This window comes from Pelmatolapia mariae, linkage group LG7 (assembly GCF_036321145.2).
Source record: "Pelmatolapia mariae isolate MD_Pm_ZW linkage group LG7, Pm_UMD_F_2, whole genome shotgun sequence".
Taxonomy (NCBI): Eukaryota; Metazoa; Chordata; class Actinopteri; order Cichliformes; family Cichlidae; genus Pelmatolapia; species Pelmatolapia mariae.
Genome location: NC_086233.1, coordinates 60,514,920 through 60,540,586, shown reverse-complemented (window position 1 = coordinate 60,540,586; position 25,667 = coordinate 60,514,920). Strand labels below are relative to the sequence as shown.

General features: G+C 42.5%; 1 protein-coding gene across 3 annotated transcripts; it reads right to left on the bottom strand.

Annotated features, from left to right (window-relative positions):
* Positions 1-1,691: 1,691 nt before the first annotated feature.
* Positions 1,692-25,553, bottom strand: mtss1la (MTSS I-BAR domain containing 2a). 3 transcript variants are annotated; one of them, XM_063480065.1, is made up of 15 exons: positions 24,956-25,553; positions 21,499-21,560; positions 21,321-21,394; positions 11,087-11,171; positions 10,807-10,898; positions 10,643-10,717; positions 8,549-8,706; positions 8,308-8,415; positions 7,788-7,885; positions 5,293-5,425; positions 4,564-4,638; positions 4,165-4,320; positions 3,652-3,828; positions 3,342-3,507; positions 1,692-3,061 (listed from the first exon to the last, which is right to left on the bottom strand). In XM_063480065.1, the coding sequence occupies exons 1-15, from the start codon at positions 25,022-25,024 to the stop codon at positions 2,259-2,261; spliced, it is 2,331 nt and encodes a 776-aa protein (XP_063336135.1). In that variant the 5' UTR covers positions 25,025-25,553; the 3' UTR covers positions 1,692-2,258. The 3 variants fall into 3 exon arrangements, with proteins under 3 accessions (XP_063336135.1, XP_063336136.1, XP_063336138.1); XM_063480066.1 differs by lacking the exon at positions 4,165-4,320; XM_063480068.1 differs by lacking the exons at positions 4,165-4,320; positions 4,564-4,638.
* Between the last annotated feature and the right edge of the window lie 114 nt (positions 25,554-25,667).

The following is a 25,667-nucleotide window of genomic DNA, read 5'->3' as shown; positions in this document are numbered from 1 at the left end:
TAGCACATTAAAAGATTTCTCACATCACGAAAAGACACAGGAGATAGTGACTGCAAAATAAAAGAAAAAAGAAAATGAGCACTGCTCAATAGTCCCTCTCACTCTGCCGGACTAAAAGGTGAAATTTTTAAGAGGCAGTGGTGATGTTCTCTTTGAAATGCAGTTTGGAGAGTGAGAACATTACCTCAGATGCACACTGAAGCTCCACAGTTCTTTTTCTCGTTAATTATCCCAGCAGGCCCTCGACATTAGGCAGGTTTCCATTACTCGACCAGTTCAAGGTAATGAACTGATGGTGTACATTCAATAATGTGCTATTTATGAAGCTGAGAGGATTATGAGCGACCCATTGGGGAAAATATGAAAATACTGCAGGCTTCACGAGGAGAGGAGAATAATAACTTCGTCAGACACGGTGTTCCTGTAGCATCTTCTATTTGATTTACAAATGAGCCCAAAACCAAAAGCTTGCCACCCCCTCATTATCTATGGTCGGACTAGAGGGTCCAGCCCTCTAATCTTCCACCTCGAACTCTGTGAAAACAGAAAAGACTAGCTGTATTTTCTCTGGTGCTTTAAATCACGAGCTCTATTGTTTCTTTCTTTTTAATTTTTTCTTCAGTGTAACAACGTTAAGTGGGGTCTTAATAAGAGTGGCTCTAAATGGACATTGTACCCATACATCACACGATATTACCTTCCAAAACAGGTCCCTTACCCAGGCAGAGGCCCTGCGGTTCATCATGCCTGTTGTCCAGGGGGAAGAAACGTTATAAAGTCAGTTTAGGAGCTGTTTCCCAGCAGGAACTATCATTTAATAAATAATGAGAGAGACTTTCTGCAGCTGCTAGAACATAAATTTCAGCACTGTTTTACAACATGCAGGCTAAAAAACAAAACCCTGGCTGCAATGAATATGTACAGGTGTTTTACATTCTATATATGTGTGTTAGCTTAAAGTTGACTGTATATCTAAATGGCTAGCGTGAGCATTTTTCCACCCGTGAGTAGTTGAAAAGCACAGTTTGACATTTTTGGTTTTTGTTAACATTAAAACAAATGAGTATGCTAGCATACCTAGGTACGAATATGGATGCTTTTCGCCTTGGATGCCGTAAATCGTCCTTTTCTTTCTTGTTTGTTCTATATCCCTCCAACTATCCATCTTTTCAGCCTTCTGCACATCTTCAATGAGGCAGTAATGTCAACTGACATCCCCCATTACTGTTCATTTCGAAGATACAGAGTTTGCTCAGTCACAGTGAAGGGCCTAAGGCGCCCCCATCTGTGTTTTTAGAGTGCTGCAACGTGGTCAACAGTCCTGCACTCAACGACTGTAAGCAAAGCAAGTGTAAAATTAGTAAGAAAAATCCTGACAGACACTTCAAAAGTTCAAGCTGAGCTGAGGGGTAAGAAACTACATATCACCACTATAAACTGTACAAATTAAAAAACTACTGACTGGATTAGAATCTAAACTAAAGTAAGATCCTGAGGAGATATACTTGTAATAAAATAAAACCCGTTAAAAAGTGGAGAAAGCAATGAAGCAACAAACTTCAAAAGGCTTGGGGAAATAGCTGACACCACTTACACACGAGCTGCATGCACACAGCAGCTAATTTAAGTTCTTCGATTAATTGCAGTCCTTTACAATATTAAAATATTTTTTCTGGCACAAAACAATCAAGTCATTTAACAGTAAAAAGCCAGTTTAATTGCAGAATATATTGACAGTACAATACAGCAATAAAAAACTGCCATAATGCTTCTATTTTTACATGACTTACACAGCTGCTGCTCAGCTCGTCAAACAGAACAGCAACAGGGCACAGTACAGTAACAATGACAATGACACGACATACAGACAGGCTCACAGAGCACTGCACCCGTCATTCTCCACGGGCTAGGGATGTGTTAATTAAGAAATGCACAATATAATAATAAACATAAACCAAGAACCAAGAGACAGAGCATTCAATGACTGGGTTTAAAAGGGACTGGGCTGAAACTGGTTGTCACACAGGGAGAAGAAAGCACAGCCACCAAAACAAAACAAAAATAAAAACCAAAAAATATGGATTACTTTGCATGTATGCACTTCATACATAACGTTAAATGACTTGACATTGTCCATGATCTTCATTACTCTGTCTGGCCTTCATTTACCACATTATATCCTCTTTGTTACTTGTGCCTTATTTCATTACATGAGCGCCCGTGTATTTCAATACAGAGCTTCAATTTGTTCTCCCTCGCTACCGAAGGATCCTAGGAGCAGACCTGTCGTCTGTTACTGTCTTGCGGAGCTTCACCCCCCGGCGTATAGATACCAGCATATCTACGTCCTCCTGGCTGACAGAGGACGCCCCCTGAGGTGCAAACTGAGCGGGATCCCCTGACAGTGAGCTAGGGAAGGGGAACTGACCCTCACCGAGGGCGTGGGCGCTGGCTGCCAGCTCCCCTATCTTCTCCACCAGGCTGTGGCGGTTGGCAGCGAGCATAGGGTCCTCCTCAACACTTTGAGCAGCCATGCCGAGGGCCTGCTGTTCGTAAACAGTCCTGTCCGCCCCTCCTCCACAGCCCCAAGATGTGTCAGGGAGGCTCATCCGCTTTGGAGGAGCCCTCATATTGTCACTAGCTGATAGGTCATCACCATACAGAAACTCCTCACTGCCTGCAGAGTGATGAGACGGGCTAGTGTAACCCGGGGAGTTTGGCACTGTTGGGGTTTTAACTGGCACGATGGGAGGCCGGATGGGAATGGGACCAGATGTAGACGGCGTGCGTCTCACGCCAGTCTTGGAGGATGGCGTCCGGCGTATAGTGGCTGTCCCTGAAGCAATAGCTCCAGCGCCACTTCCCCCAGCGCCGTTTGGAGTTCCCTGAACAGTCTTACCTGCAGGCAGACCCGCTGTACTTGCAGGTCTCTTAGTTTGGATCATGCGGCGGTAGCTCTGTGCAATGTTACTATGACGAGGGATGGTTGAGGATTTGTCAAAGTCCACCTGCCCTTCACTGTCAGCATCTCCATTAAGAGAGTAGCACTCATAATCAGAACCTAGAAATCACAGCAAGTCATGAGAATCCATTTTCCCCCACACTGAATATTCAATAGTTCATAGAGCAGTTGTTTAGAAGGGTTAATTAGCAGGTGCTTCATTACATAACAAGTCACAGTAATCAAACTGGAGTTTAAGGCAACGTGTACTGCACTATTCAAATTACACATGTGCAATGATTGAAGCACAACAGTTAAATTCATGAATAGTGTGCTGTATGCGGATATCATGTGTGTTTAATCGGGCAGGAGTGCGTGGCTCTTCAGGGATGACTGTTACCTTGACTGGGTATGGTGTCCTCGGAGCAGGAGGGGGTGTTGGTCTGGGTGCTATAGCCACTGGAGTACTGCAGAGAGTCTCTGCTGCTCTTTTGCTGCTCCATGCTCAAGCCCCTGGTTAGAACCATGGCTAGAGTACTGGCTGCTGGAGAGAGGGGCTCACCGTGCTTAAGCACACATATACAGAGATACAGACAGGCAGGAAATACATAAAGATTAGGACACATTTACATTTTCATCACACTGCAGTCCCTACAGCATACAAATTGATATACTGGCATTTATTTTTTCACTCCCTGAGGACTTTTTACCTTGGCTGCAATGGTTCCTGGGCCACTTCTCACTCTGTGTGGCTCATCAGCTTGCATTCCAGAATACCCCTGTGGACTGGGCGGAGCCTCCAGTTCTCTCATCTTATCCACAGACTCCCTCCTACGCTGTGGGGTGCTAGCCAACGATGGTTCGCAGGAACTCGATTTGGCCCAGTCCTGCAACAGCAGACTGAATAATGAGACCATCTTCCAACTGTGCATCTCCAGTGTTTCACTGGAAGTTGTGCAGTTAAACACAGAAGCTGTTGATTTGGCTTATAAACTGGTTAGATGCATGGTAGATATGAATAGAACACAGCAGGGCGTGCAGTTTAGCACATCTTTTTTGTGGAAACATTGGAAAACTGAGCTTGATGAGCAACAGCAAAACAATGATTGTGAGGTTATTTTACGGAATGCGAAATCTGTGAAGGCAACAAAACACAAGAAGCAAAGAAGCAACAAAGTCTCAAAAGAGAAAACCCAAAGCAAAATTTGCAAATGAAAACAAACCTTCCAGCTAGGAACCTTTGATGTGGGTGAGGGAGTGTTGGATCCAGGGGAGTGGTTAAATGTGGGGGACGCAGGAAGTATGACAGATAGAGGCCTGATGGTGCCAGTGTGTGAGAAAGCAGGGCGGAAGGTGCCGAAGGATGAGCATGAGCCAAACTGCGGAATGGACAGACAGGTCTGAGTAAGAGTGCTCAACATCGGCGAGTAGTCCACGTTATACCTTACAGCGGCTGTCATTAAAGGCCCACGGGCCTCTTTAAGCTATAGATAAAAATGATTGAAATGCACAGCACATCAGCGTGCAAGTGCATACATCTGCTAGTGTGTGTGTGTGTGTGTGTGTGTGTGCGTGCGTCCAGCAAAGCAAGTACGCTGGTAAGAGATGCATGCAGTACTAACCGCTGTAGGAGAGTTGCACTCGCTGACAGACTGGCAGGTTTCTGAAGCCTCAGAGGAGGCTGAGCTTGTTGATTTCTGGGAAAGGAAAGATGGAGTAAAGAACAGTGGAGATGGAGAGGAAATGGGGAGAAAAAGTTAGATGTGAGAGATGCATAGGAAGATGGTGAGAGCTGGAGAAGAGTGTTGATGAGCTTTAGAAGGAGGGATTTTTTTTCTCTCTGAGGGGATCTATATTCTATAGCCTAGATTGAAAATAAAGTAGCCTGTAAGATCATTTATTCAGAAAAAGAACATTGCATCAGCTGGTGTGTTGCTGAGTGTGTTCTCTACATTGCAATCTGTTCAGACTGTGAGAGTCTGAACGACTTTATCAGTCCAGTGGGATAAAAATTCAACATTTGCAACTGATAGAGATCTATTGCAAAAAACCCCAGCTCAAACTCTTATGGTGGCTTCATGTCTGAAATACAAAAACATGGAAAAACTCTATGGTTTTCAATTCGGTTACAGCAGACAGAGTGTGATTGTGGTTAAAAAGAGAGAATTATTGTAGATGTGCATTGACAAGAAAGTGGTGTTGTTGCCGTGTCCTCCTGTCCTGATGTTTTACTGCTAGAGGAATCTCTGGAGATAACAAGTCTGCTTTATTCCTGATTTTGCTGCAACAAAAAAAACCTTTTCCCTCCTGATAAAAGGAAAAAAATTAAATATCATAGCTGAGACTGCTACCTGGCTTGTGATATCAGAGGGCATGGGTGATGGAGGCTTTGAATGGGTGTTGGCGTCTTGGGAGACAAAGCCCGAGTCATGGGAGGAGACGCTGCTCAGCCGATGGGCTCCTGAGGATGGCATCTGGAGGAGACTGTTGACAGGAAATCACATCAGTGGAAAATTCAGCATTTAGTATGCATTCTAATCAGGATTAGGATTAATATTATCACATTTATGGTTTTGAAAATTACACAGAAAATAGTAAAAAGAATAAAAGGTTTGTGAAAAATTAATCACAAAAGCTGTGATCATGAAGGCTGTGTTGTGTGAGAAATCTAAATGATTCCATTCTTCTAATTCTGGTGCATCAAAGAGCATTAAAAAGTTATCATTTTCTTTGATTCTTCTTCCTTTCTGAGCATTAACAGCTGTCTTTGTGCTTTCTGTCTGCTGCTCTGTCATTTTCACTCTGCGCCGCTTCTCTTTGTCACCCACGCATTTTGAAATGTGCAACTCGCACTTCTCACCTCCCCTCCTGTACTCCCCTCCCACACCTCCTTCTTCCCCTCTCACTCTGGAATCCATCCGACATTAACATTTCTCGTTAATCTTCATTCTCTTGGATGAAGCTTAAGGAGGATTGCCAAAATAAATATGGCAAATTAAATACAATAAATCATTTAAAAGTAAAGCCTAGTCTTAAGCAGTCATTTTTCTCTCCTTTGAGTTTTTAATAAGTAAGCTTGTTTTTATTGTTTCCTATTAAAACCTTTGTCTCTTGATCATAATCTTTCATTTTAATGTGTGGCAATGTGTGGTGCTTAAGTTATTACCCTATAAAAGTAGCATCTGATTACTTCCCCAGTCCCCTTAATGATGACTTTCGACACATCAGTATATATCAGTAAGGACCTGTTTTTTTCTCAAGGGTAGCTGCATAGGCAGAGACCATCCTCACTAACTTCTGATGCACACCCAGTCATTCCTCTCTATACTCAGGCCTGAAATATGACAGAAACCGCTCAGTGTAGAAAAGAGCTTCAAGGGTTAGTGCTAAAATAATAAAATCAAGGGGGAAAAGAGTTAATGTATAGAAGTCAGACTGAAAATGAAAGACTGTTTCAGAAAAAGCTTACATGCTGGTGGTGCAAGGCTTCACTAACTTGACTTGCATCTGTTTTAAAATTAGCCAGTCACACACTGAGTCAGTGGATAAACTGGGAATACCTGTAGCATACTAAGAATAGGATATGGCGTTAATTGGAACAAGTGTCAGGGAGGTTCTGCTTGGAGCTGTAGCACTAAATACAAGTGAGAAGGTATGATATTCCTTCCGCTCAACATTAAAATGTGTTTGACCTAGAATGCCACATTTGTAGAGAAACTTTTGAGCTATCACCTTAAGTCAGATGAATATGTGGATTTTGGCTCTTGTGTAGGCTCACGGCTGTCAGCTGGTGATATTTGACAGCTTTAGACCTAATCTCGCTGTAAGAAGCTTGAGAACTACAAATATATGCCAGGAGCAAGAGCTGAGGAGCTTGCGAGATAGCGCTGTATGTCGACTGTCACTGCTAATCAGGCTGTGTAGTGAAGAAGACATGTCACAGGTATATTCATGGATTTATTGTGGTGTAGGCAGCACGGTGGCACGGTGGTTAGCACTGTTGCCGCACAGCAAGAAGGTCCTGAGTTCAATTCCAACATCAGGCTGGGGTCTTTCTGTGTGGAGTTTGCATGTTCTCCCCGTGTTTGCGTGGGTTCCCTCCGGGTACTCCGGCTTCCTCCCACCGTCCAAAGACATGCAGCTTGTGGGGATAGGTTAATTGGATAATCCAAATTGCCACTAGGTGTGAATGTGAGTGTGAATGGTTGTCTGTCCCTGTGTGTTAGCCCTGCGACAGACTGGCGACCTGTCCAGGGTGTACCCCGCCTCTCGCCCTATGACAGCTGGGATAGGCTCCAGCGCCCCCCGCGACCCTGAAAAGGATAAGCGAATGGATGGATGGATGGATGGATTTATTAATATGCTATTAAGCCGGCTGAAATGATTTTTTTTAAAGTTTATAAAATATATTACAACCTAATCTACAACCAAAACCTTATATAATACTGGGCCTCTTCCAAATAATCCTGGATGTTTGACCTTCACAGTACGGTATTATGCATGTTTCATACACAGGCTCTTTGAGTTTGACACTTGAAAGAAAAAGTTTTCCTGAGCTCATCTAAAACAAGAATGTAAAGCATGTACTTGCAAGCATGATTTGAAAATTATGGCTTGGAGATTTATTACATATTCATAGAATCTGGGTTGTTCATTTTAAAAGAGGAGACGTCAACGTCATCCTACAATTTTCTAACCACTTAAATGGAAAAGGGAAAACCACAAACAGCATGATTTGTAACTCAAAACAGAGGACATCTTTTATCTAATTCTGGATGTCTGGATGTGGCTCTTTCATACAAAAGACTGCAACGTGCAACAAGTGGTGTGTGTTTGAATAATATACCTGCACATACTGCTCTTCCTGGAACCTGTGCTACTGGGGGAAGAAGGAGGGGTCTGGTAGGACCAGCTATAATCAGAACCTTTTAGGTCCCGGATCACCTGCAGGAACACAACCAAATGGGGATTTAGACATAGACAAGTCTCTTTTCAAATATAGGAAAAAAGACGAGAACCAACAAGATAAATCCACAAGCTGCCGAGTAGTAAAGGTTAATTAAAATTGAGTTAATTGCAGCTCAAGCACCCTTTCTAGGTGTGAACTGATAACTATTTGTTACTCTAGTGGGTATTTATAGCAGGTGGATGGAGCTATGAAACAACAAGTTGCTTATTTTAGCCGTTGGATTACAAAAAATATCAAAATCTCTCCGCTCATAATAAGAAACATAGACATTTTTAACCTTTGGACTGAAACCACACACGGCAAATTAAATTCTGCTTCAAATAACTTTGCCACCACTGTGAGGAAAATAAGCATGTCAGCGGCACTGGAAGAATTTGTAGTATTACACTCCTGTTACCTGCTCACTAGCTGGTGGCAGCTTGTGCGGGTCTTCAGTCAGCAAAGTGAGGTCATCAACAATGGCTTGTAAATGTGTTATTTCTCCCAGCATGGCAATCTCTATATTCTGCAGGGAAAACAGTATTGATCAAATTAAACAGCTACCACATCAACAAGACGCAGCAAAGATATTTCACAGTGTATGTCGGTGTTCTTTACACGCACAAGCTTCCATACTAAAAAGGCTTAATGTCCCTTACCACCACAGGCTGAAGCAAGTTGATGAATGAACAGTAGCGTCCCCTCTCCTCCAGGAGAGCTCTGCGCACTGCCTGCTTCTCCGTCTCCTCCATCAGCAGGTACAAATCGCTGACATCCTGCATGGCGCTGTCCAGCTGGGGGCGCAGATTACCGCGGCCTGCGCAAGGCGAAGGCAAAGGGTGCAAAGACACAAAAAGGCAGGAAGGACAGAGCCAGGGAGGACAGAGGTGAGGGGAGTTGAGTAAATAAAGAAGGAGAGGAGAAGGAATGAAAACAGATTAAGATTTGGACGGGAGGTTACGAAAGTGACAGGAAGTGTCCGCAGTGCAGGAGGGGGAGGAAGAGAGGAAAAGATGAGAGATGATTAAAACAAATAATGATAAGCTGCTGTGTACTAAAGGTCAACACACTGAAAAACATTACACCAGAATGGATAATGACCACAGGAATGAGAGGACACTGAAACATGTCATCAATCAGTGCAGCTGGAGATGATTTGCAGACCCTGAAATGGATGAGATTGGAAAAACACTACTGTATGGAAGGTCATTCAATACTGCATGCCACAGTGATACTTTATGATAGATACAGGAAGTCTAAGCAATGAAAGAAGGATGAGATGAAGATGAAAACGAGTATTAGGATGACACACGATTTGCTGTGATTGCATGATGTATACATACACTGCCAGTCATTTTGAACACTCTACAGTTGCTGAGTTTTAGCACATAGAAAATACTGTTCTACTTACAAAAAATAATGCAATAAAATGGTGTGAGCAGATCTAAATTAGTATCACTCTATGCTGGCAATCACCTTGATGAAAAACACTAACAAGCAGAGCGCTGTAGATTATTCTTACAGCTGTCCATATCTTTAATACGTTCAGCTTAATGAGCTACGCTTTCAGCGCACCTGTATTTAATAAGGCACTAATTAATTGAGTCCCAAAAGGACGTGATTAATAGATCCTTGCAACAGAAGCTGTATTCACAAAGATGCAGGAAATACTTCCAGCATCAAACCTCACATAAGGAGCGATTTAGGAAAATTCTCAAATCAGGAAGGGATAGCAACTTTTACCGCAATGTCATGTATGACATATTTTTTAAAAGGTGCAGCTTGACTGAATTCAGTCTCTATCTGACCTGCTAAATATCTGACCTACTTTCAGACCTACTTGCACAACATGTGTCTGCTGTGCTTGTTTGTTTCCCATGTAGGTAATTTTAGTATTTAATCATTTTTCAGCATGAGACTGTGGAATCAATGTAACTGTCTGGGCAAGAGCCTGCAGATGGACCGTAGAGACAGGCTGAAGTCATCACTGTTGCACTGTTTAGCATTTTTGTCAAGTATTACAGAGTTATGCATTACCTTACACTCCATATCTGGAAAATATCTGGATTTGTTTTGTTTTTGTGCTATTTTATTCCCTGCTTAAGAAATATTCGTGTCTCCTCTCCATTGTTCACCTTAGTAGCAGACGCTGGTGTTAAATTAATTTGTAAATAATAAATGGGAACTATTCCATCTTTTAACCACAAATGTTAAGACAGATGGTGTTTTCTTTGACTGGCAGGTTTACGTAAAGATGGGTTTAAGCCTTGAAACTAATATGTGAAGTTCTTATTTGTAGCAGCAAACATACCTAGAAGCTCTACAGCCAGGGATAAACGCCAGACAAAAAAAATTGAGGAGGGTTTCAGTTAGAGGGAGGGAGGAGAGGAAAGAAAGAAGAACAGGCAGCGTTAGCTGTTTTAAATCAGGGCACAATGCATGTTTATGACTAGCCCGTACCACTGCTATATTAAAATACTGTATGAAAATAGGAGTTTAATTACAGCCAGCAGCAGGGGATAATGCAAGCACAGCCAGGAAAGAAGTTAATTTCTTTGATTTATAGGGTAAACCATCCAAAGTTGGAAAGGAGCCTCTGAAATTGTGCCAAGCATTTTGACTTGAGAGACTTATCCTTTCACAATCTACCCTCTAGATGGTGCTATTTTACTGCTAGTGCAGCGACCAGTCGCAGACTTCATTAATTAAAATCCTTATAATACTAATTAATATATCATGAGAGAGTTACTAACCTTTTCTTGCTTTTTTCTGGAGTTTTATGGTATCAAGTGACTTTCTTTTGATTTCCTGACGAGATCTTTTGTATTCTTTGGCAAGCATGTGAAGACAAAAGAAGTATAAATTTCCATACACACATTGTGCAATTAATGTCTTTTATATTGTTGTAGTTATTCACCTTTGGCATGGTCTTTGTCCAGCTGGTTAGCCGTCTTCTTCCATTCCTCTATCCTGTCCTGGAGCGGCGTAACCAGGCCTTCCATAAGAGCACTGCAGCAACAAGAAGAGACAATATTCAAGAGAATGAAGGGTATAACAAATAGGTTTATTTCCACAGCATAGTAAAGAGTAACAAAATAAGAGAAAGGTCACCATGGATGGAGAGCATAATAATCCCCTCAGGACAGGCGAAGAGAGAAAATTGCAATGGAGCAAATAAAAACAAAAGTGACACTTACTTGGTGAAGTGGCGTAATTTTGCCTCAATGCTACGGTGTCGCATACACATCCTTGTCAGAGCTGAGCCAATGTCCCTGGTAGCACCTTGTAAACACAATATGAAAAATATAAATGTCATCTACAATATCGGAGCTCGGCAATAGAAATTTAGACCTAGAAGACCCAGAAAAAATGATTTTCTATAAGAGGGCTATACAGATACGTGTGTTTTGAAAGGCCTGATTCTCTCCTGTCAAATGGACTCATCAGCTTTTATTCCTCCCTCTTTCAGCTGGAGAGGCATTTTTAGTTGCAGCCACTAGATGGACATATGTTGACCGTAAAGGGAGGGCGTGCAAATGTCACATTTGTTTGGGGAAAGCAAACGTTCCACAGTGCCCGTAAAATAAAACCCTGTGCTATCTTCTTCCCTCCTGACAAAAACACGTATTTTTCCTGTTGACACTTTAACGTCGCCGCGTGGTAATCTCCCCACACTGAGTAAATAACGGCTTGTGTGAATTTGTTACTGTACTTTTCCTCTCTGCTGAAGTGTAATTAAATGAGGTTTTAAGCCCCCAAAGCTCAGGCTGGTCCACTGTGTCACTGATGGTTCATAGGCCAGTGTAATATATGGCAGCACTGATCCTGTTGTAATCTGGGCCACATAAGGCTAATCTCAGGGTCTCTCGCCACAAACACACACACGCACAGACACAGACGCACACAAGGAAAGAGAGAAGACACCTCTTATAGCAGACAGACCTCAGAGCTGAGGCATGTATGTGTGTTTGTGAATGATTGCTGGAGCGTATGTGCGGAGGTTTGTTTGTGTGAACGTATGGACAGGTGGTGTATTTTACCAACCCCCACACCCTTTCCGAAGTTCTCACCCCTTTCATCCTGGAGGAAAAAGGAGGGAACCATGTAAGGGGATATCCCTCTATTCTTCCCTGTCTGCTCTGCCTTTCCTGTTCTCTCTGTTTCCTAAACACCATTCATGCAGGGCAGGCAGAGTTAGGGAGAAACCAGCTCTAACCTTCACTACAAAGCCTGAAGGAAAGAGAAAATGAAACACACGACTAATATAACTGGCCTAAAATGAGACTCTGTGTAAGAAATGCTCCAGATTGTTGTCCAGTGAGATCTGTGCTCTTTTCCAGATATCACATAAAGAAACTAGGTTACTGTCTCCTGCTGATAACATGTCAAACTGTCAGACAAAGACCAGCTCACTCCAACATTTGGCTGTCAACTTCACTAACTGCTGTACTAGTTCAAAGAAACTCAGCAACAGATCTGGGCCCTGTATGCATTGCTCCTCTGAGTGAGAGGAGAGGTGAAAGGTCATCCAGCTGTAACACACAGAGGTATTCAACATCAGCAGGAAGTGATTTAGAAAAGACATGTGGAATCTATACGCTTTGCTCTTGATATAAGCAGAAAGTGGGGTGTCCAACCTATGTAGAGGATTCAGTCAGGTAAGGAACTCTGTTTACACCAGTTCATGATAACCTACGAGAAACTCAGACATGCACGTGGTACACACACGCACTGATTTTGCCTTTCTCCTGCTAAAGCCATTACAGAAAGCACCCACAGCTGCATATGACTTCCCAGATGGAAGAAGACTGGGCGATAGATGAAGGAGGCACAAGAGAGTAATGTGGGCCCTGGTATCTCTAAAACAGACCGTCCCAATGTCACTATCAGCTGGAGTGAACTTCCAGCCCCCCACTCCTGTCCCATTCACACCTGCCAATTTCCCTCCTGCTCCCCACCTCTTCCCTCCTGTCTCCTCCCCTCCTTCTTCCCTTCCCAAAAGGGGATCAGCTGACAGCTACATCCTGGGGAGGTTCAGGGCTTCCTGACCATGTCCAAGAGCCGTGCTGGCCTCTGGCCTTGACCGGATGGATAGTGACATGGTGATTCACTCCCGTAGCCCCCCTACAAAAGCTCACAGGCATGTGACAAATATATACAAACTTAAGCCTGACTCGAAAGACAATTATTATGCAACACTTAGACTTCTGTCCTTCTTTCTATTTTCCTCCACAGCCGAATACCTCTATGTGTTGTTTCATCCTTTTTCTTCCCCTGTTCATTTTGAGATTTGTGACATTTAAACTTCACTAAACTACCCCCACAGTCCAGATTCAGCATTTTCAACATGTGGTCCATAACAGTTTATGTAGCGAGAAAAAAAGACCTTCAGTGAAACTGATTCATCCACCCTCAAAATAATATTTCAACAAAAATGCTGACTTTAAATAATTTGATTACATGTTACAATACTTGATTTGCATATTGTTTATATCACACATATTTGATGATTATTTGAATGTATAAAACTTTTATTTTATATATTTCAGTTTGAATTAAACTTAAAAACATTGCTTCATGTTTATGTGGGCAAAGAATGATGTTTTGTCATTTCATGATATAATGTGGCAGCAGAGTAAAACAAAGCAAGAACTTCCACTCTCTTTCAACTCTTCAGTCTGATTCATTCAACCTTTCCTGTTAAGAAATCCAACAGCCACCTCACTCATTTAAAAAAACTAAAAAGTCAACCAGCACAAAAATGATGATTACCAAACTAAACCACTGTTTTAATTTTTAAGTCATATCATGATTCTTTGATATAGATATATCAATACTTGATGTTCTATCAACATGATAGCTGATTTGTGCAAGAACTGGAAAAGTGATTATTGAGCAGACCCCTGTGGCTTTAGGATCTGGGCCGACCTCATAGCAGACAGCCACACGTGCATGAATGAAGCAAAACACAGACCACTACGGGGGAAAACTGTTATGCAACAGAACCATATATCTTACAGCTTGGAGCAAACAACTGGGAGTAACTGAACAGTGGACAAATCTGTGGTTCATTACAGAAGCGCTGCCGTGTGTGCATCTGAAGCTCACGGCGCCTGGTTTAATATACAGGCTGAGCATAAACATAAACTGCCTCGAGATCTGCTACGTATGTTGAAAGAAACATGGAGCTGTTGGTGGGAAGGTCATGCCCCCATTGGTGGCTTTAAGCGCTGGTATCTGAGGCCAGCACAGAGTAGTCTAAGCATTTACTGAGTGGTTCCATCCAGAGCTCTGGTTCTGATTAACTCCCCTGATTCCTTGGGGAAGGAGGAGCATTTTAATAGGCCTGCTTTATAGAGAGTTCTCCTGCCAGGAGTCGGGAGCCAGAGGCTAAACTGCCACAGGCCTAACTCCATGATGTCTTCAACATGGGAGCTAAACTTAAATATCTCTCTTATTCACCATCTAAACCCTGGCGTTCAGCTCAGATTTCATTAGTGCTCAGACAAGCGAGCCTGAATGTCATTCTGCTGGAATTAAGGCTGGATACGTTGACGCCGGCTTTCAAGCTGAACGCAGCTCACTTCTTCTCCATCTTGATTTCTGCCTTTTGTGTCAATAAAACACGTTTGTGTGGAATTTTTTCTAGACTCTCAAACAGCCACTGCCAAGGCAAGGAAATTCCATCATCCATGAGACAACTGTTATTCTTTGCATTGGCACCTTGGCCACTGTGCTGGCTGTGCCTCTCAGAGACAGTTAAGCCTCCTGCTTTTACCCTCCCTCACCCCTTTTAAGTGAGGCAGAGTGTGAACTGGCAGGGACACAGAGAAGGCCACTGATGGATGAAAGGCAGTGTGGGGTGAGACGGGAGGAGGTTGAAAGAGGGCACACACGGCGGAGGTGCCGGGCGGGTTTGGCCTGTCAGAAGGCAACGGAAGTGCTATAGTGTGGCAGGTGCAACAGGCCCTGACAGGACAACATCGTCCACAATAAGCCGAGAAATTAAAAAATGTAATGTTTGCATTACTGTCAAATATTTTTGTAATTTGTATAGTCATCTCCACTAGAACACTATAATATATATATATATATATATATATATATATATATAGATAGATAGATAGATAGATAGATAGATAGATAGATAGATAGATAGATAGATAGATATATCTTTGAAGAAGAAAATGAGGAGGACCTGCTTTGATTTTGACAGCTTCACTTGTCTTCTTTAGTTGGTAGTTGAGCAAACATGAAACTGAGATTTCTGAAATCATAACCTGATTAAACATCAAACATTCACATCGTCAAGAGATTACTTCAAAGCACAGCTTGAGCTCTTTTGGTGCAGCACAGTAGGAGCTGTCTGTATTATAAATAAAGCAGCATCTATTGCATATGCTGGTGAGGGAGCCATAAGTTGTGAAGGAGGTAAGAGTGGCAGATAAAACAGCTGTATCTGTATGGATTATGAAATGAGAGTAGCGTACTGTACGCCTGCAGCAAGAAAGCTACAGATCTGTGTAATTTATGTTGCTTAAATATTGGATGATAGATACACATGCAGTATCTGTTTTCCCCAAACCTCTCTCATTTAAAATGTGAGTTTATTCAAGAATAAAGATGGTATTTGTCCACTGTATTCACAGTTAGAAGAGGGAAAAAACATAACAGCAAGTCCTGGGTACAGATCCAAATGTTTTAGGATTAACACAGTGTGTTCTATGTCTGTAGCAAAAGTCAAAACGTCATTCCAAGCCTTTGTGTCACTTCCTTATACGTGGAATGCTTTTTATTAGTACAATACAACTAAAAGGCAGAGGAAACAGCCCCGGGATCAATTGTTTTAGTCTCTCACACACAGTCGAGCGCACACTCATCCCATTGTTGCCTGTCCAGACAGCACGCACAGCAAGTTTCACCTCTCAGACAGACCCCAGTGTTTCCTGATGTGGCGTAAACATGTTCTGGTGTGCATTAGAACAAGACTTTAAAGAGGAGGAGGAGGAAGTGATATTCCTCTGCTGGAGGAGCTTCCTGTTCAGGGGCATAAATGTTTCTAAAAATAATCACCACCCCTTGTCCAGATGCGCTTTTCATTAGAGATGGAAAAAAGGACACAGGGAGAGAAAACAAGAAAAAGTACAGCAAAGGGAAGCAATCCACAAATGGCTGTCTTTGTCTAATGCCAGACAGGGATGTTTAAAGCTGAAGAAGATAGATGTGATGTCCCTTTATGCAAGAACAAATAAGCCATGATAGCCAAAGTTTGACAAATTTACTAAGCAGCACTCTTTCAACAAATCTGCAGCGATTCAATCAGACGACTCAAGCGCTCCTGTTTTACAGACTCAGCAATTTTCTTTATCTTAGCTCACCCGAGTCTGTCCGGTCTTTTGCCCCACCTATGTAAATGCTACTCTGCTCATTTGCAAACAGTCCTGCAAACAATGCAGACAATACTGCTGGTCCTTCTGCTGCTGCTACGTCCATCTGAGTCTCTGAGCCTGAAGTTATCTTGAGCAGCAGTTTATTATATTAGCCACTCTGCTCTGCACCGATCATCAGAACCTACGTGTCAAATATAAAAGCTTGAATAGAATAACAGTTTAGCATAACAGTAAATAAGATATCCATCTAAATCATTGGGGTTCATTATGTTAGCCTTGTGAACGTCTTGATCTGGTGTAAACGTGTTCACAACACATCACCCAGTAATTTTTGGACACTTCAATCTTGGCCGATGTGTTTAATGGACCAATAATAGCGATCATGTGATCTGATCTGTCATTCTGCATTTTCATTTCTTTGAAATTGTATTCCTTTTAATCTCCTCTCTTGCATTCCTCCAGCAGCCTCTCTCATGCATTTTCCCGCTCCTCTCCAGCTCCCTTTCAAAGCGGAGCTCATGTTCAGGATGTAGCCGAACAGAGTGTTCCCCTCGTGTTTGTCTTCTTAGTTCGGTATTCGACCTCAGAATTAAAGCTACGCTGAACCCAAAGATTTGTTTTCTCTCTTGTTTTTATTTCCCCTTTTCATCTGTTTCTCACATTATTGCTGCACCCACTTCACCCTTTACTCTGTGGATGTAGTTATTACAATAGCTGGAAAACATTCATCTGCAGGATGACCGCATTGAGTTTAAGCCCATAAACTCCGTAGTGACTCATGAAGAACTCTGCTGGAAATTGTCTGACAAACAAGGTAGGAAGCTGAGGGGGAAATGAGAGGCTCTTGTCGATACTTAGTGTGACCTTGTGGTTGAAGGTCGTGAAATAACCAAAGAGCCTTGCATACAATTAGCAGAATGCAACAACAGTTTGTAATTTACCAGCTACTGTATTTATCTATGTGAATAACTGAACATGTAGGTCCAATCTAAATCACTTGAAATCTATAAGCTAATTAACTGTGAGCTGCAGATTCTAACCTCTTGGTTCTGGTACACAGAATGCAGAACAGGCTTGTCTCAGGCTTGTACATGGAATGCAAATGTTGATGCATGTCAGCTTTGGTCTGATGGGTGCACTTATTATTTGACATGTCTGCAAAAATAGCTGCACTGCTGGGATAGCACGGAATACATTAATCCCCTGATCTCGCTCTGCGCTAGGCCACGGCCACATCTCGTCCATGCCAGGCTGTCCAGATGGCGGGTAGGGATATCCGTCCCATCTGCCAACCCAGAGAAGTACAGCGGCCAAGCAGATTAGTGCTTCGCTGACACACTGATCTACTAGCATACCTCCACAGAGTATGGACTGAGTGAGTAAGAAAGAAAAGACACAGAGCCAAACAGAGAGGACTTGCAGTGACCGACAGAAACATTATTTCCATGGGTGTACGTGTAATGGAGTATGGACGGTGCTAGCTTTGATAATCACACGTAGAAGGAGAAATGTTCATCCGTGCTTAATAAAAACATGCAGTGTATGGTTGTCTGGCCGGTGATCCCACAGTGTAAATTTTTAAAGCTGGGGGTGGCTGATCAGGAAGAGAAGAGAAGGCAGTCTGTGTCTGTGTGTTATAGAGTGGGGCTAAGAGGATTAGCTAAACGCCTCTGCCTAGCCTGGATACCCAGAGCTGTGGAAATCCCACTCCAATCACAACCCCCACCCAGGTCAACTAACCCCCGACTACATCCAACTCACTTTCTGCAAAACATGGAGACTGTGTCATACTTTCATGGACCATTACCCATGTCTCTTTGACGTCTATCAAACTCAACTACGATCAAAAACTGGAAAAAAAACAACTTTTGTTTAAAGAACACATCATGCATCCAAGCAACAACTAAATAAGTAACACAGTCTCCAATTTTCTCAACTCGAGTCTGATCCTTTTAAATGTCCTCACATAACATTTTAATATGAACGACAAAAAAGGTCCAGACGACACACCAAAATCCATTAGACTGGCCAATCCAACAATAAAAGAATCCAAAGAGCTACACGGCCTTAGGTTAAGCTGCACAAAAGCTTGGTGTTGAAACGTATATCCTTAAAAAACCAAAATTCTCCACATATACCATCTAATATAGACTTTGTGGCTTGAAGACCTTTATTGAACTCAGATGCAAGCTATGAGTTCACTGAGACAGACGTGCCTTCAGACATAGATCCATCAGCACAGCTTAGAGAAACAGTGCTGTTAGACACAGTGCCAGAACGCCTGGAAGCCAACTCCTCCAGCTGCTTCATAGAAAACAGATGCTAATACCATGACAGCTACCATAAACTCTAAAAATGGACAACACAAGCAAGAAGTCTGAACATGGACACACACCGAAGTAGTGTGGCAGACACCGATTCAAACAGAGAGCTGAGTAAGGTTAGTTGAGCAAAGTCAAAATACAATTATGATTAAAAAGATACCCTTTGAGAAAAGTGCAGAAGAACAGTTAAGACAAGAATTCATAAAATTCATTTCAGTCACTGTCCTCTCTCCCTGGGACTATCAGGGAGCTATCAGTGAGGAGAAATGCTGCTTTTCTTGGCAGGGAAGTGTTTACAGTCTGAAGAGAGAGTATGGAAGTAAGAGGGGCGAATGGGTGAGTGTGTCAAAGTTAGATTAAAGGAGGTAAAAGAGGAACGCGATGAAACCTCCAGCTGTGCCAGCAGCTGCAGCTCGTCCCCAAACACAAGCGTAGCTCGGAGTGACAGCGATTGGGGCCAGCAGTTCATAGGCAAGGGCCTGCCCCCTATAGTGCAAATCAGCCCTATAAGGCTGTGCAGACGCCGAGACAAACATCATCACTGCAGGCAGGCAGACACACACACACACAAGAAGGATACAGACAGAAAAAGAATGAAGAGAAACAGCAAGAGAAACAGAAATAAAAGCTTACTATATACTGACCATCTAATCTCTGAATTCTTTTTATCTTTATGGTCCTAAATAAGTTTGAGTTAGCAAGAGTACAACCATGTGGAAAACAGAGAACATCTGGATGCCAGTATAGTTTAAATAAATTGACAATGCAGCTGCTAGAGAGGCAAAGTTGCCTAAATAGGTTTAAAGGTTACCCCTGTGCACTGAGAGCTAGCGCCAGTAAATATCGACATTACTCCTACCTAATTAATTACTGGGTTTGGTTTGGAGCACGCAAAGACTAACACAGCTCACACAGGAGAAACAGAAATGAGATGGCATGCTTGCTAAAAGCACATAAAAGCTGCACAAGATGTTTTAGTTTTCTTTCTTTAGATGTTTTTTTTACAATGACTGCTATTTGTAAAACCAGTTGTCCCACAGCAGAGCTTTGAGCTAAATGCTAACACTACCAAAGAACATGCGTGCAATGACAAAAAAGCATTGCTGCTACAGCAGGTTTGATAATTATGTCCACTATGTGCAAAATGTGTTACTGGCTATCACTTAGTAAGTAACTGTATTAGCTACAGGCCTGATGGGAATTGCAGGTTTAGCCATGTAGCGCTGTACCACTTGGTTAAATGCCCACAGATCTGTCACAGATATTTCATTACGGAAAAGAATCAAAAGATTATTGAAAAGTAAAGAAACAGTGACCATTGTTGTTACTCCCTTGATTATATTGACGACAGCATGTAAGGGAAAAGAGCAGTGTTTTATAGGTCATGATAATTTGTCAAATGGAAGAATAATCCTGTCAATCAATCAACACTGAGCACCAATGAAAATGATTAAAGTAGAATAATACTAATATAAGACTTTAGATTTTAGTAAGAAAAAAACATTATCTTATACGTTTCTGTCTAATCCAAGTACACTGATTCCCCTTTAATTGCTAGTCTCTCATCACCCATGCAGTCTGTGTCCTGAGAAGGATGGCACTAATCCCAAACTTAATGTGCCTGGGAGAGAAGCAGAAGCAGAAGTGGGCGTATGAGTGACACACTTACAGATTTTATACAGCTATCTGCAAACTCTCGTTGCCCTTCTCTCTCTTCTCATCTCTCTCCGGAATATCAATCATTTTGCTATTTTCCCTTTTTACAGCAATTTTCCTTTGAAGTCTTGCCCTTTATTCCTACCATGGCCTACCCCCCTTTATTGTAGCAGGCTGCCAGCTGCTCGAAGCCAGCAGGCTGACCCCAGTCTACTTTGCATCATCTTACAGAGCTCATGTGCACTCACACCAGGAATCATTTAAAGTAGCCTTTAGTATTGTAATAGCGATAAACTGTTGCTGTAAAGTGCAAGGAAGTAAAACTGGCAATAATAAGTGAACACTGAGGCTGCTCTGTTATTTTTCCCAGAGGTAAGTGGTCAATAAGGGGCGGTGCCAGTGCAAATAGTTTGAAAAACATCTTGGAATGTGGCCTGTAAGGTCAGGTGACCAGCTACCAGCTGTCACTCTTTGAATACAGTGCATCAGTGTGTGCTTATGTGTGTGTGCGTGTATGTTTCTGCATCTATGTGATTGAGTGTGTCGAGAGCCTCGTCGGGGTTTGCAGGGTTTTTCTGACCTACATACTGCTCTCGACGATCAACTCCAAAGAAATCTGTGTTAATCAGCGGCCTCTCCAGCCAGCCAGTCTGCTGCCACTAGCGCAGTGACAAAGCAGATCAGCAGACCTCATTAAGACCAAAGAAACAATAAGCTTAGATTTTCATTTCTCTGAGCCTCCACCACCCAACCTCGCTCACAGCTGGCCCCACTCGGGCCATCTTAGTGAACAGAATGGTGCCGTGAGAGACAATACACTTACTTAAGGATGTGAAAAATCTAAGTCTGTTTATTTTGTTTATGTAACCTTTACGACTTAGAAAGGGAAAAACATACCAACTGCCTGTCTACCAACACTCTTAGCTTCTACTTTTTAACAACTCCCTACTAAAACAACAAACGTATTTGTTCAACAAAGCTGATCGTTATCATGACACTATTTTTCCACCAGTTCATACAGAGGCTCGACTCCACACCATGTGAGGCTAAATTTCCCTTACCTCTAGAATTGGTCGCCATGTCCGCCACCTTCTGAAAGGCATCTAAAAAGGCCACTGCTGCCAGAATTGTGGTCCTGTAAGTACATTGGTTCATTGCACTCTCACTGCACAGAGTCTGTAAACACTGCACAAGAATTTTCCTCACTGAGGTTTACTGTTCACAGGAACTGCTTCTCACCTGAGTTGAGAGTGTAGCTTTGTGGCCTTGGCACTGAAGTCTTCCCACACAGGGTAAGAGCTCTGATAAGAGAAAGGAAAAGTGTTAAACCAAATAAATATCCCACCAAGGATATTCAGGTCCTTGGTGCTTCAACAAAAACAACAGGCACACCGGATTCACAGAAACAGCTGGATAAAAATTTCAGTGTTAGATTTAGTCACACAAAATGCATTTTCTCATTAATTTTGGTGGAAAATACCAGGTTGAAATCCAAATAAGGAAAATAAATGTATATACCCTACCCCCCAAAAACATTTGCTTTATTCTGGGAAAAATCAGTCAATCACATAACGCCTGACAGACCCGGTTTTATTTTTACTAACTAGTAATTAATTTACACTGAGATCACTGAGCAGATCACTCTCGACTTGTTCAAAGCTGTTTTTCTTTTTTTCCCTTATTTTTTTTTCTTATTCCATTATCCCCTTTGGTGTGTGTGTATATCAGTTATGTATATATATATATATATATATATATATATAGTGCTAATAATAATTAGTGAAGTAAAAAAGAAAAACAGAAAAAAGAAGAAGAAGAAAGCTACGGAGAGGCTGGCTTCTTACCCTAGGATTAGAAAAAGGGTGTTGTATAAGTCCATGCTCTGACTTGTCTTTAGAAAGGCCAGTGTGATTTTTGCTGTGCACACTTGCAGTGTATTATATTTACAGTGTATAATACTAGGGCAGATTGTGAAATCACAGTGATGTTTAAAATTGGCATACAACATTTTTTTTTATGCTTTGTCTTTATTATTATCGATTCCCTTGTTTTGCCCTGAAAAAAATGAATTTCATGATAAAACAAAAACTTGAACTTGCAGCTCTTTGTCTCAGTGTATTTGAATATTTAACTTGTTTAAAACTTGTTTGATACAACGGGTAAACATTGGCCACCTACACTGATAAATCTCTTTTGCAAAGAGGTAGATAATTTGTCCCAGGTGACAAAAGAACTACATACTTTTCGATTTGTATATAGATATTTGCATGTCTGGTGTGCAGGCACGTGCCGTGTACAAGGCCTAATATCATTACTATTTATGCACGCAAGCCAGGTAGTAAGACTTTCCTTTGAAAAACCTGGATTAGATTTAGCCCAGGATCGTCACATGCTGCCGTGAGCTATAAGAGCCGACCATTAGAGTGGGACCTTGAGCCCTGGAGTAAGAAGAGGAAGGGCACAACCTCTATGTGACTCTTTGATGGAGAGGAGCTAAAAGGGGTTACACATCTTGATTATATATAGCTAGCATGCAATCACAAAAGAGTCTTGTGCTGCATCACTTATAACCTCCATTCTGGCAATGACATGATTTAACTCCCAGGTTACCTTAGATAAAGTCTTTGCCTTGGAAAGTGATTTAGGAGCCATTCCCTCTTTTTAAAAAAATTGTTTTTCATGAACCTCCCGGCTTGGCTGTTCCCACTTGACTTCAACAGGTGTCTAATTAGCCTGTGGGCTCTGTGGCTCTGAGGGGCTGGAGGGATGTGCTGCCAAGACAGCTGAGGGTAGAGGGCAAAGAATTGGGTAAAGAGGGCTATGTGCAGTGCAGCTGGGAGGGGGGCACACTTTTTTTTCTTTAAAGTTCATTTACACCCAACAACATCCAGGGATGAAAAGGATGGATAAAAGAGAGAAGCAAGCAGAGAAAGTCTCTTCCTCCCACAGCTCGTCATTCAGGTTAAAAGCATTATCCTTGGACCTGGTAGGAAGTGTTGCTCAAGGACATTTGGTTACTTTTTCACACAAAGAGGCTTGAAATCACTTTCCCTATCACTCTCATCAGATCAAATCTAATTCCTGATGTAATTCTTGACTCCGGATCTAATCTTGCAGAACATTTTTTTCTCATTTCATCCTGTACCTACTGTTCTGACACCTCCCACGCTTTCAGTTCTTTTCCTGTTGCCTCATCAGACAGTTACATAACCAACAGGTGCAGCTATTATCCACACATTTTCTCTATGCAGTACAATATAGCACACAGGAGGCTGTGGAAGTGCTCAATGCACTACATCTATGTCATGCAGCTACATTCTAACATTATTCAGAGTTAGGTTAGGAAAGCAGTGCCATTGGATCGCTCCCTGGGGGTAAAGCTGGTTCGATTGGCTTGCATGGCACAACCAGCCGGCAGGAATGAGGTCAGATGTCTGTCTCGGGCAGTGGACATCGATACTGTGCTGACTAAGGGATTCAGCCTCATTCATCTGTGCTGCTTATCAATACACAGACTGCCTCTTTCTGTGAGCCCCTGTCGCTCTCTGGCCCCGGCGTGATTGCAACACAAAAAGGAAATTTATGAAACCAAACCAGCACTGCCAATAGAGCTGATTTCACTGGAACCTGACTAATGAGAGGTCCATAAATAGTCTGTCCTAAGGCGCCATGATCCTGTGCGCTAGTAATCAATAAGAAATCTGCTGGACTGAAAGAAGTGCTTGACGCTTGACTTATTCGCTGTTGTAACCACTTTGCTGCATCATGGGTTTCCCGGACAATGAGAAGACTGGGTGCTGCCTCCAGGCCCAATGAATGCGTTCACACTTTCCATCTGTTGTCATGAACAGCAGACCACCCTGGTTCAACTTCCTTCACTTGACCCCTCCCCCAACATACACAAATACACACACTGACATGTAATCAATACACACACAATAACATACGTGTGATTCTGGCTTAAGAAATTGTTTTTAACTAAAAGACAGAGAGCACTTGCTTCGTACAAATACAGCGCAAGGTCACACAGTTCAATTGTTAAAAGATTAAATGTACATTTAATACCAAGTTGAAAAAATTTAGATATTTCAGTCCAAATAACAGGAAGCATGATGAATAGCATTTCAAGTCTATTTCTGCTCAGAAGCTGAGGTTATGGAGCTCTCATTTTCTTCCAGAGCATCCTCTTAGAGCTGACACTTAATTCAGAAATCACTTGAGGCTGGGATAGAGAAGGAACAGTTGTTTAGGGTTAAATGGCACCCATCATATGTGTAGTATGACTTTTATTAACTGTGTAGTATAACTTCTTCTTTAGTCCTGATAGTTTTACTGTAACACAAAAAAGAGGAATGAAAGCTGGAATTTTTTTTTACTTTGATTATGATCTAACCCGTGGACCATACACCCACAAATAGTGGTTTTGTGTTAAAAGACAAATGTTGTTCTGCAAATGTTTCCATGCAAGTACACTGGCACACTTGCTAAAGTGTGAGCACTGTTTGACCTGCAGTACATTATAACGACAACACAAAGGGAAACACGTTTCATCTCCCAGTTTGTCCTACAGTGGTGTTTCAAGTGGGGGAGGACCCGGTGAAAGAGACAAAGGCAGTAAAAAAATTGCATCTGATCAGCCACTGTGCAATCACAAAGGTCACATAATTCCCTATCTACTTTAAATTATGTGTGATACCTTCATGTCGTTCACAATGGCCTGGAATAATCCACCCAGCGCTCCACACTCCTTTTCCACCGACTCCATGGTGTCAAAAACAAACAAAAAAAGCTCGCGGAAAGACAAGTATCAGACAAAATATTCCACTGTTGCTGCTTTAAACATCGGACGTGTAGACCTTTGTTTTCTTCATCCGTCCTTCGAGGTGCTGCCCTACAACAACGTAGCCTGCAGCGAGGAGGATGCGAGGACGCACAGCCCACAGCCAGCAGCGGAGCGCACAGACAAAAAGAAATGTGCTGCTCGGTGTCACCGGGTGCTCCTGCTCGCTCTGCCGCCGGTACTCGCCTTTCGGTGGCACAGGAGGGATGGAGCAGGGGCGCTCTCTTCTGCCAGGTTGGACTACAACTATGCAACGTGGAGGGCACATGCACGGTGGCTTCTCATGATCACCGTTTAAACACAAACAACGGAGAGAGCGCTACTCTAGGGAAGAGGGCAAGAGGAGGTGGAGGCGAGCAGGAGGAGGGGGTACGACCGGATCAGTCGCAACAGACGCGGGGACGCGCTCCGTTGTTAATAGCGGAGCAGATGTCTTGGAGCTGGAGGATCCCGTAATAAGATCCATGGGAATGGAAAGGGGGCTGGTCAAGTGCGTTTTTTCTGTCTTAATAGGAGGAGGGGACAAGGAGGAACACCCATTCCTCCTTCCACCCCCCACGCAAACAAA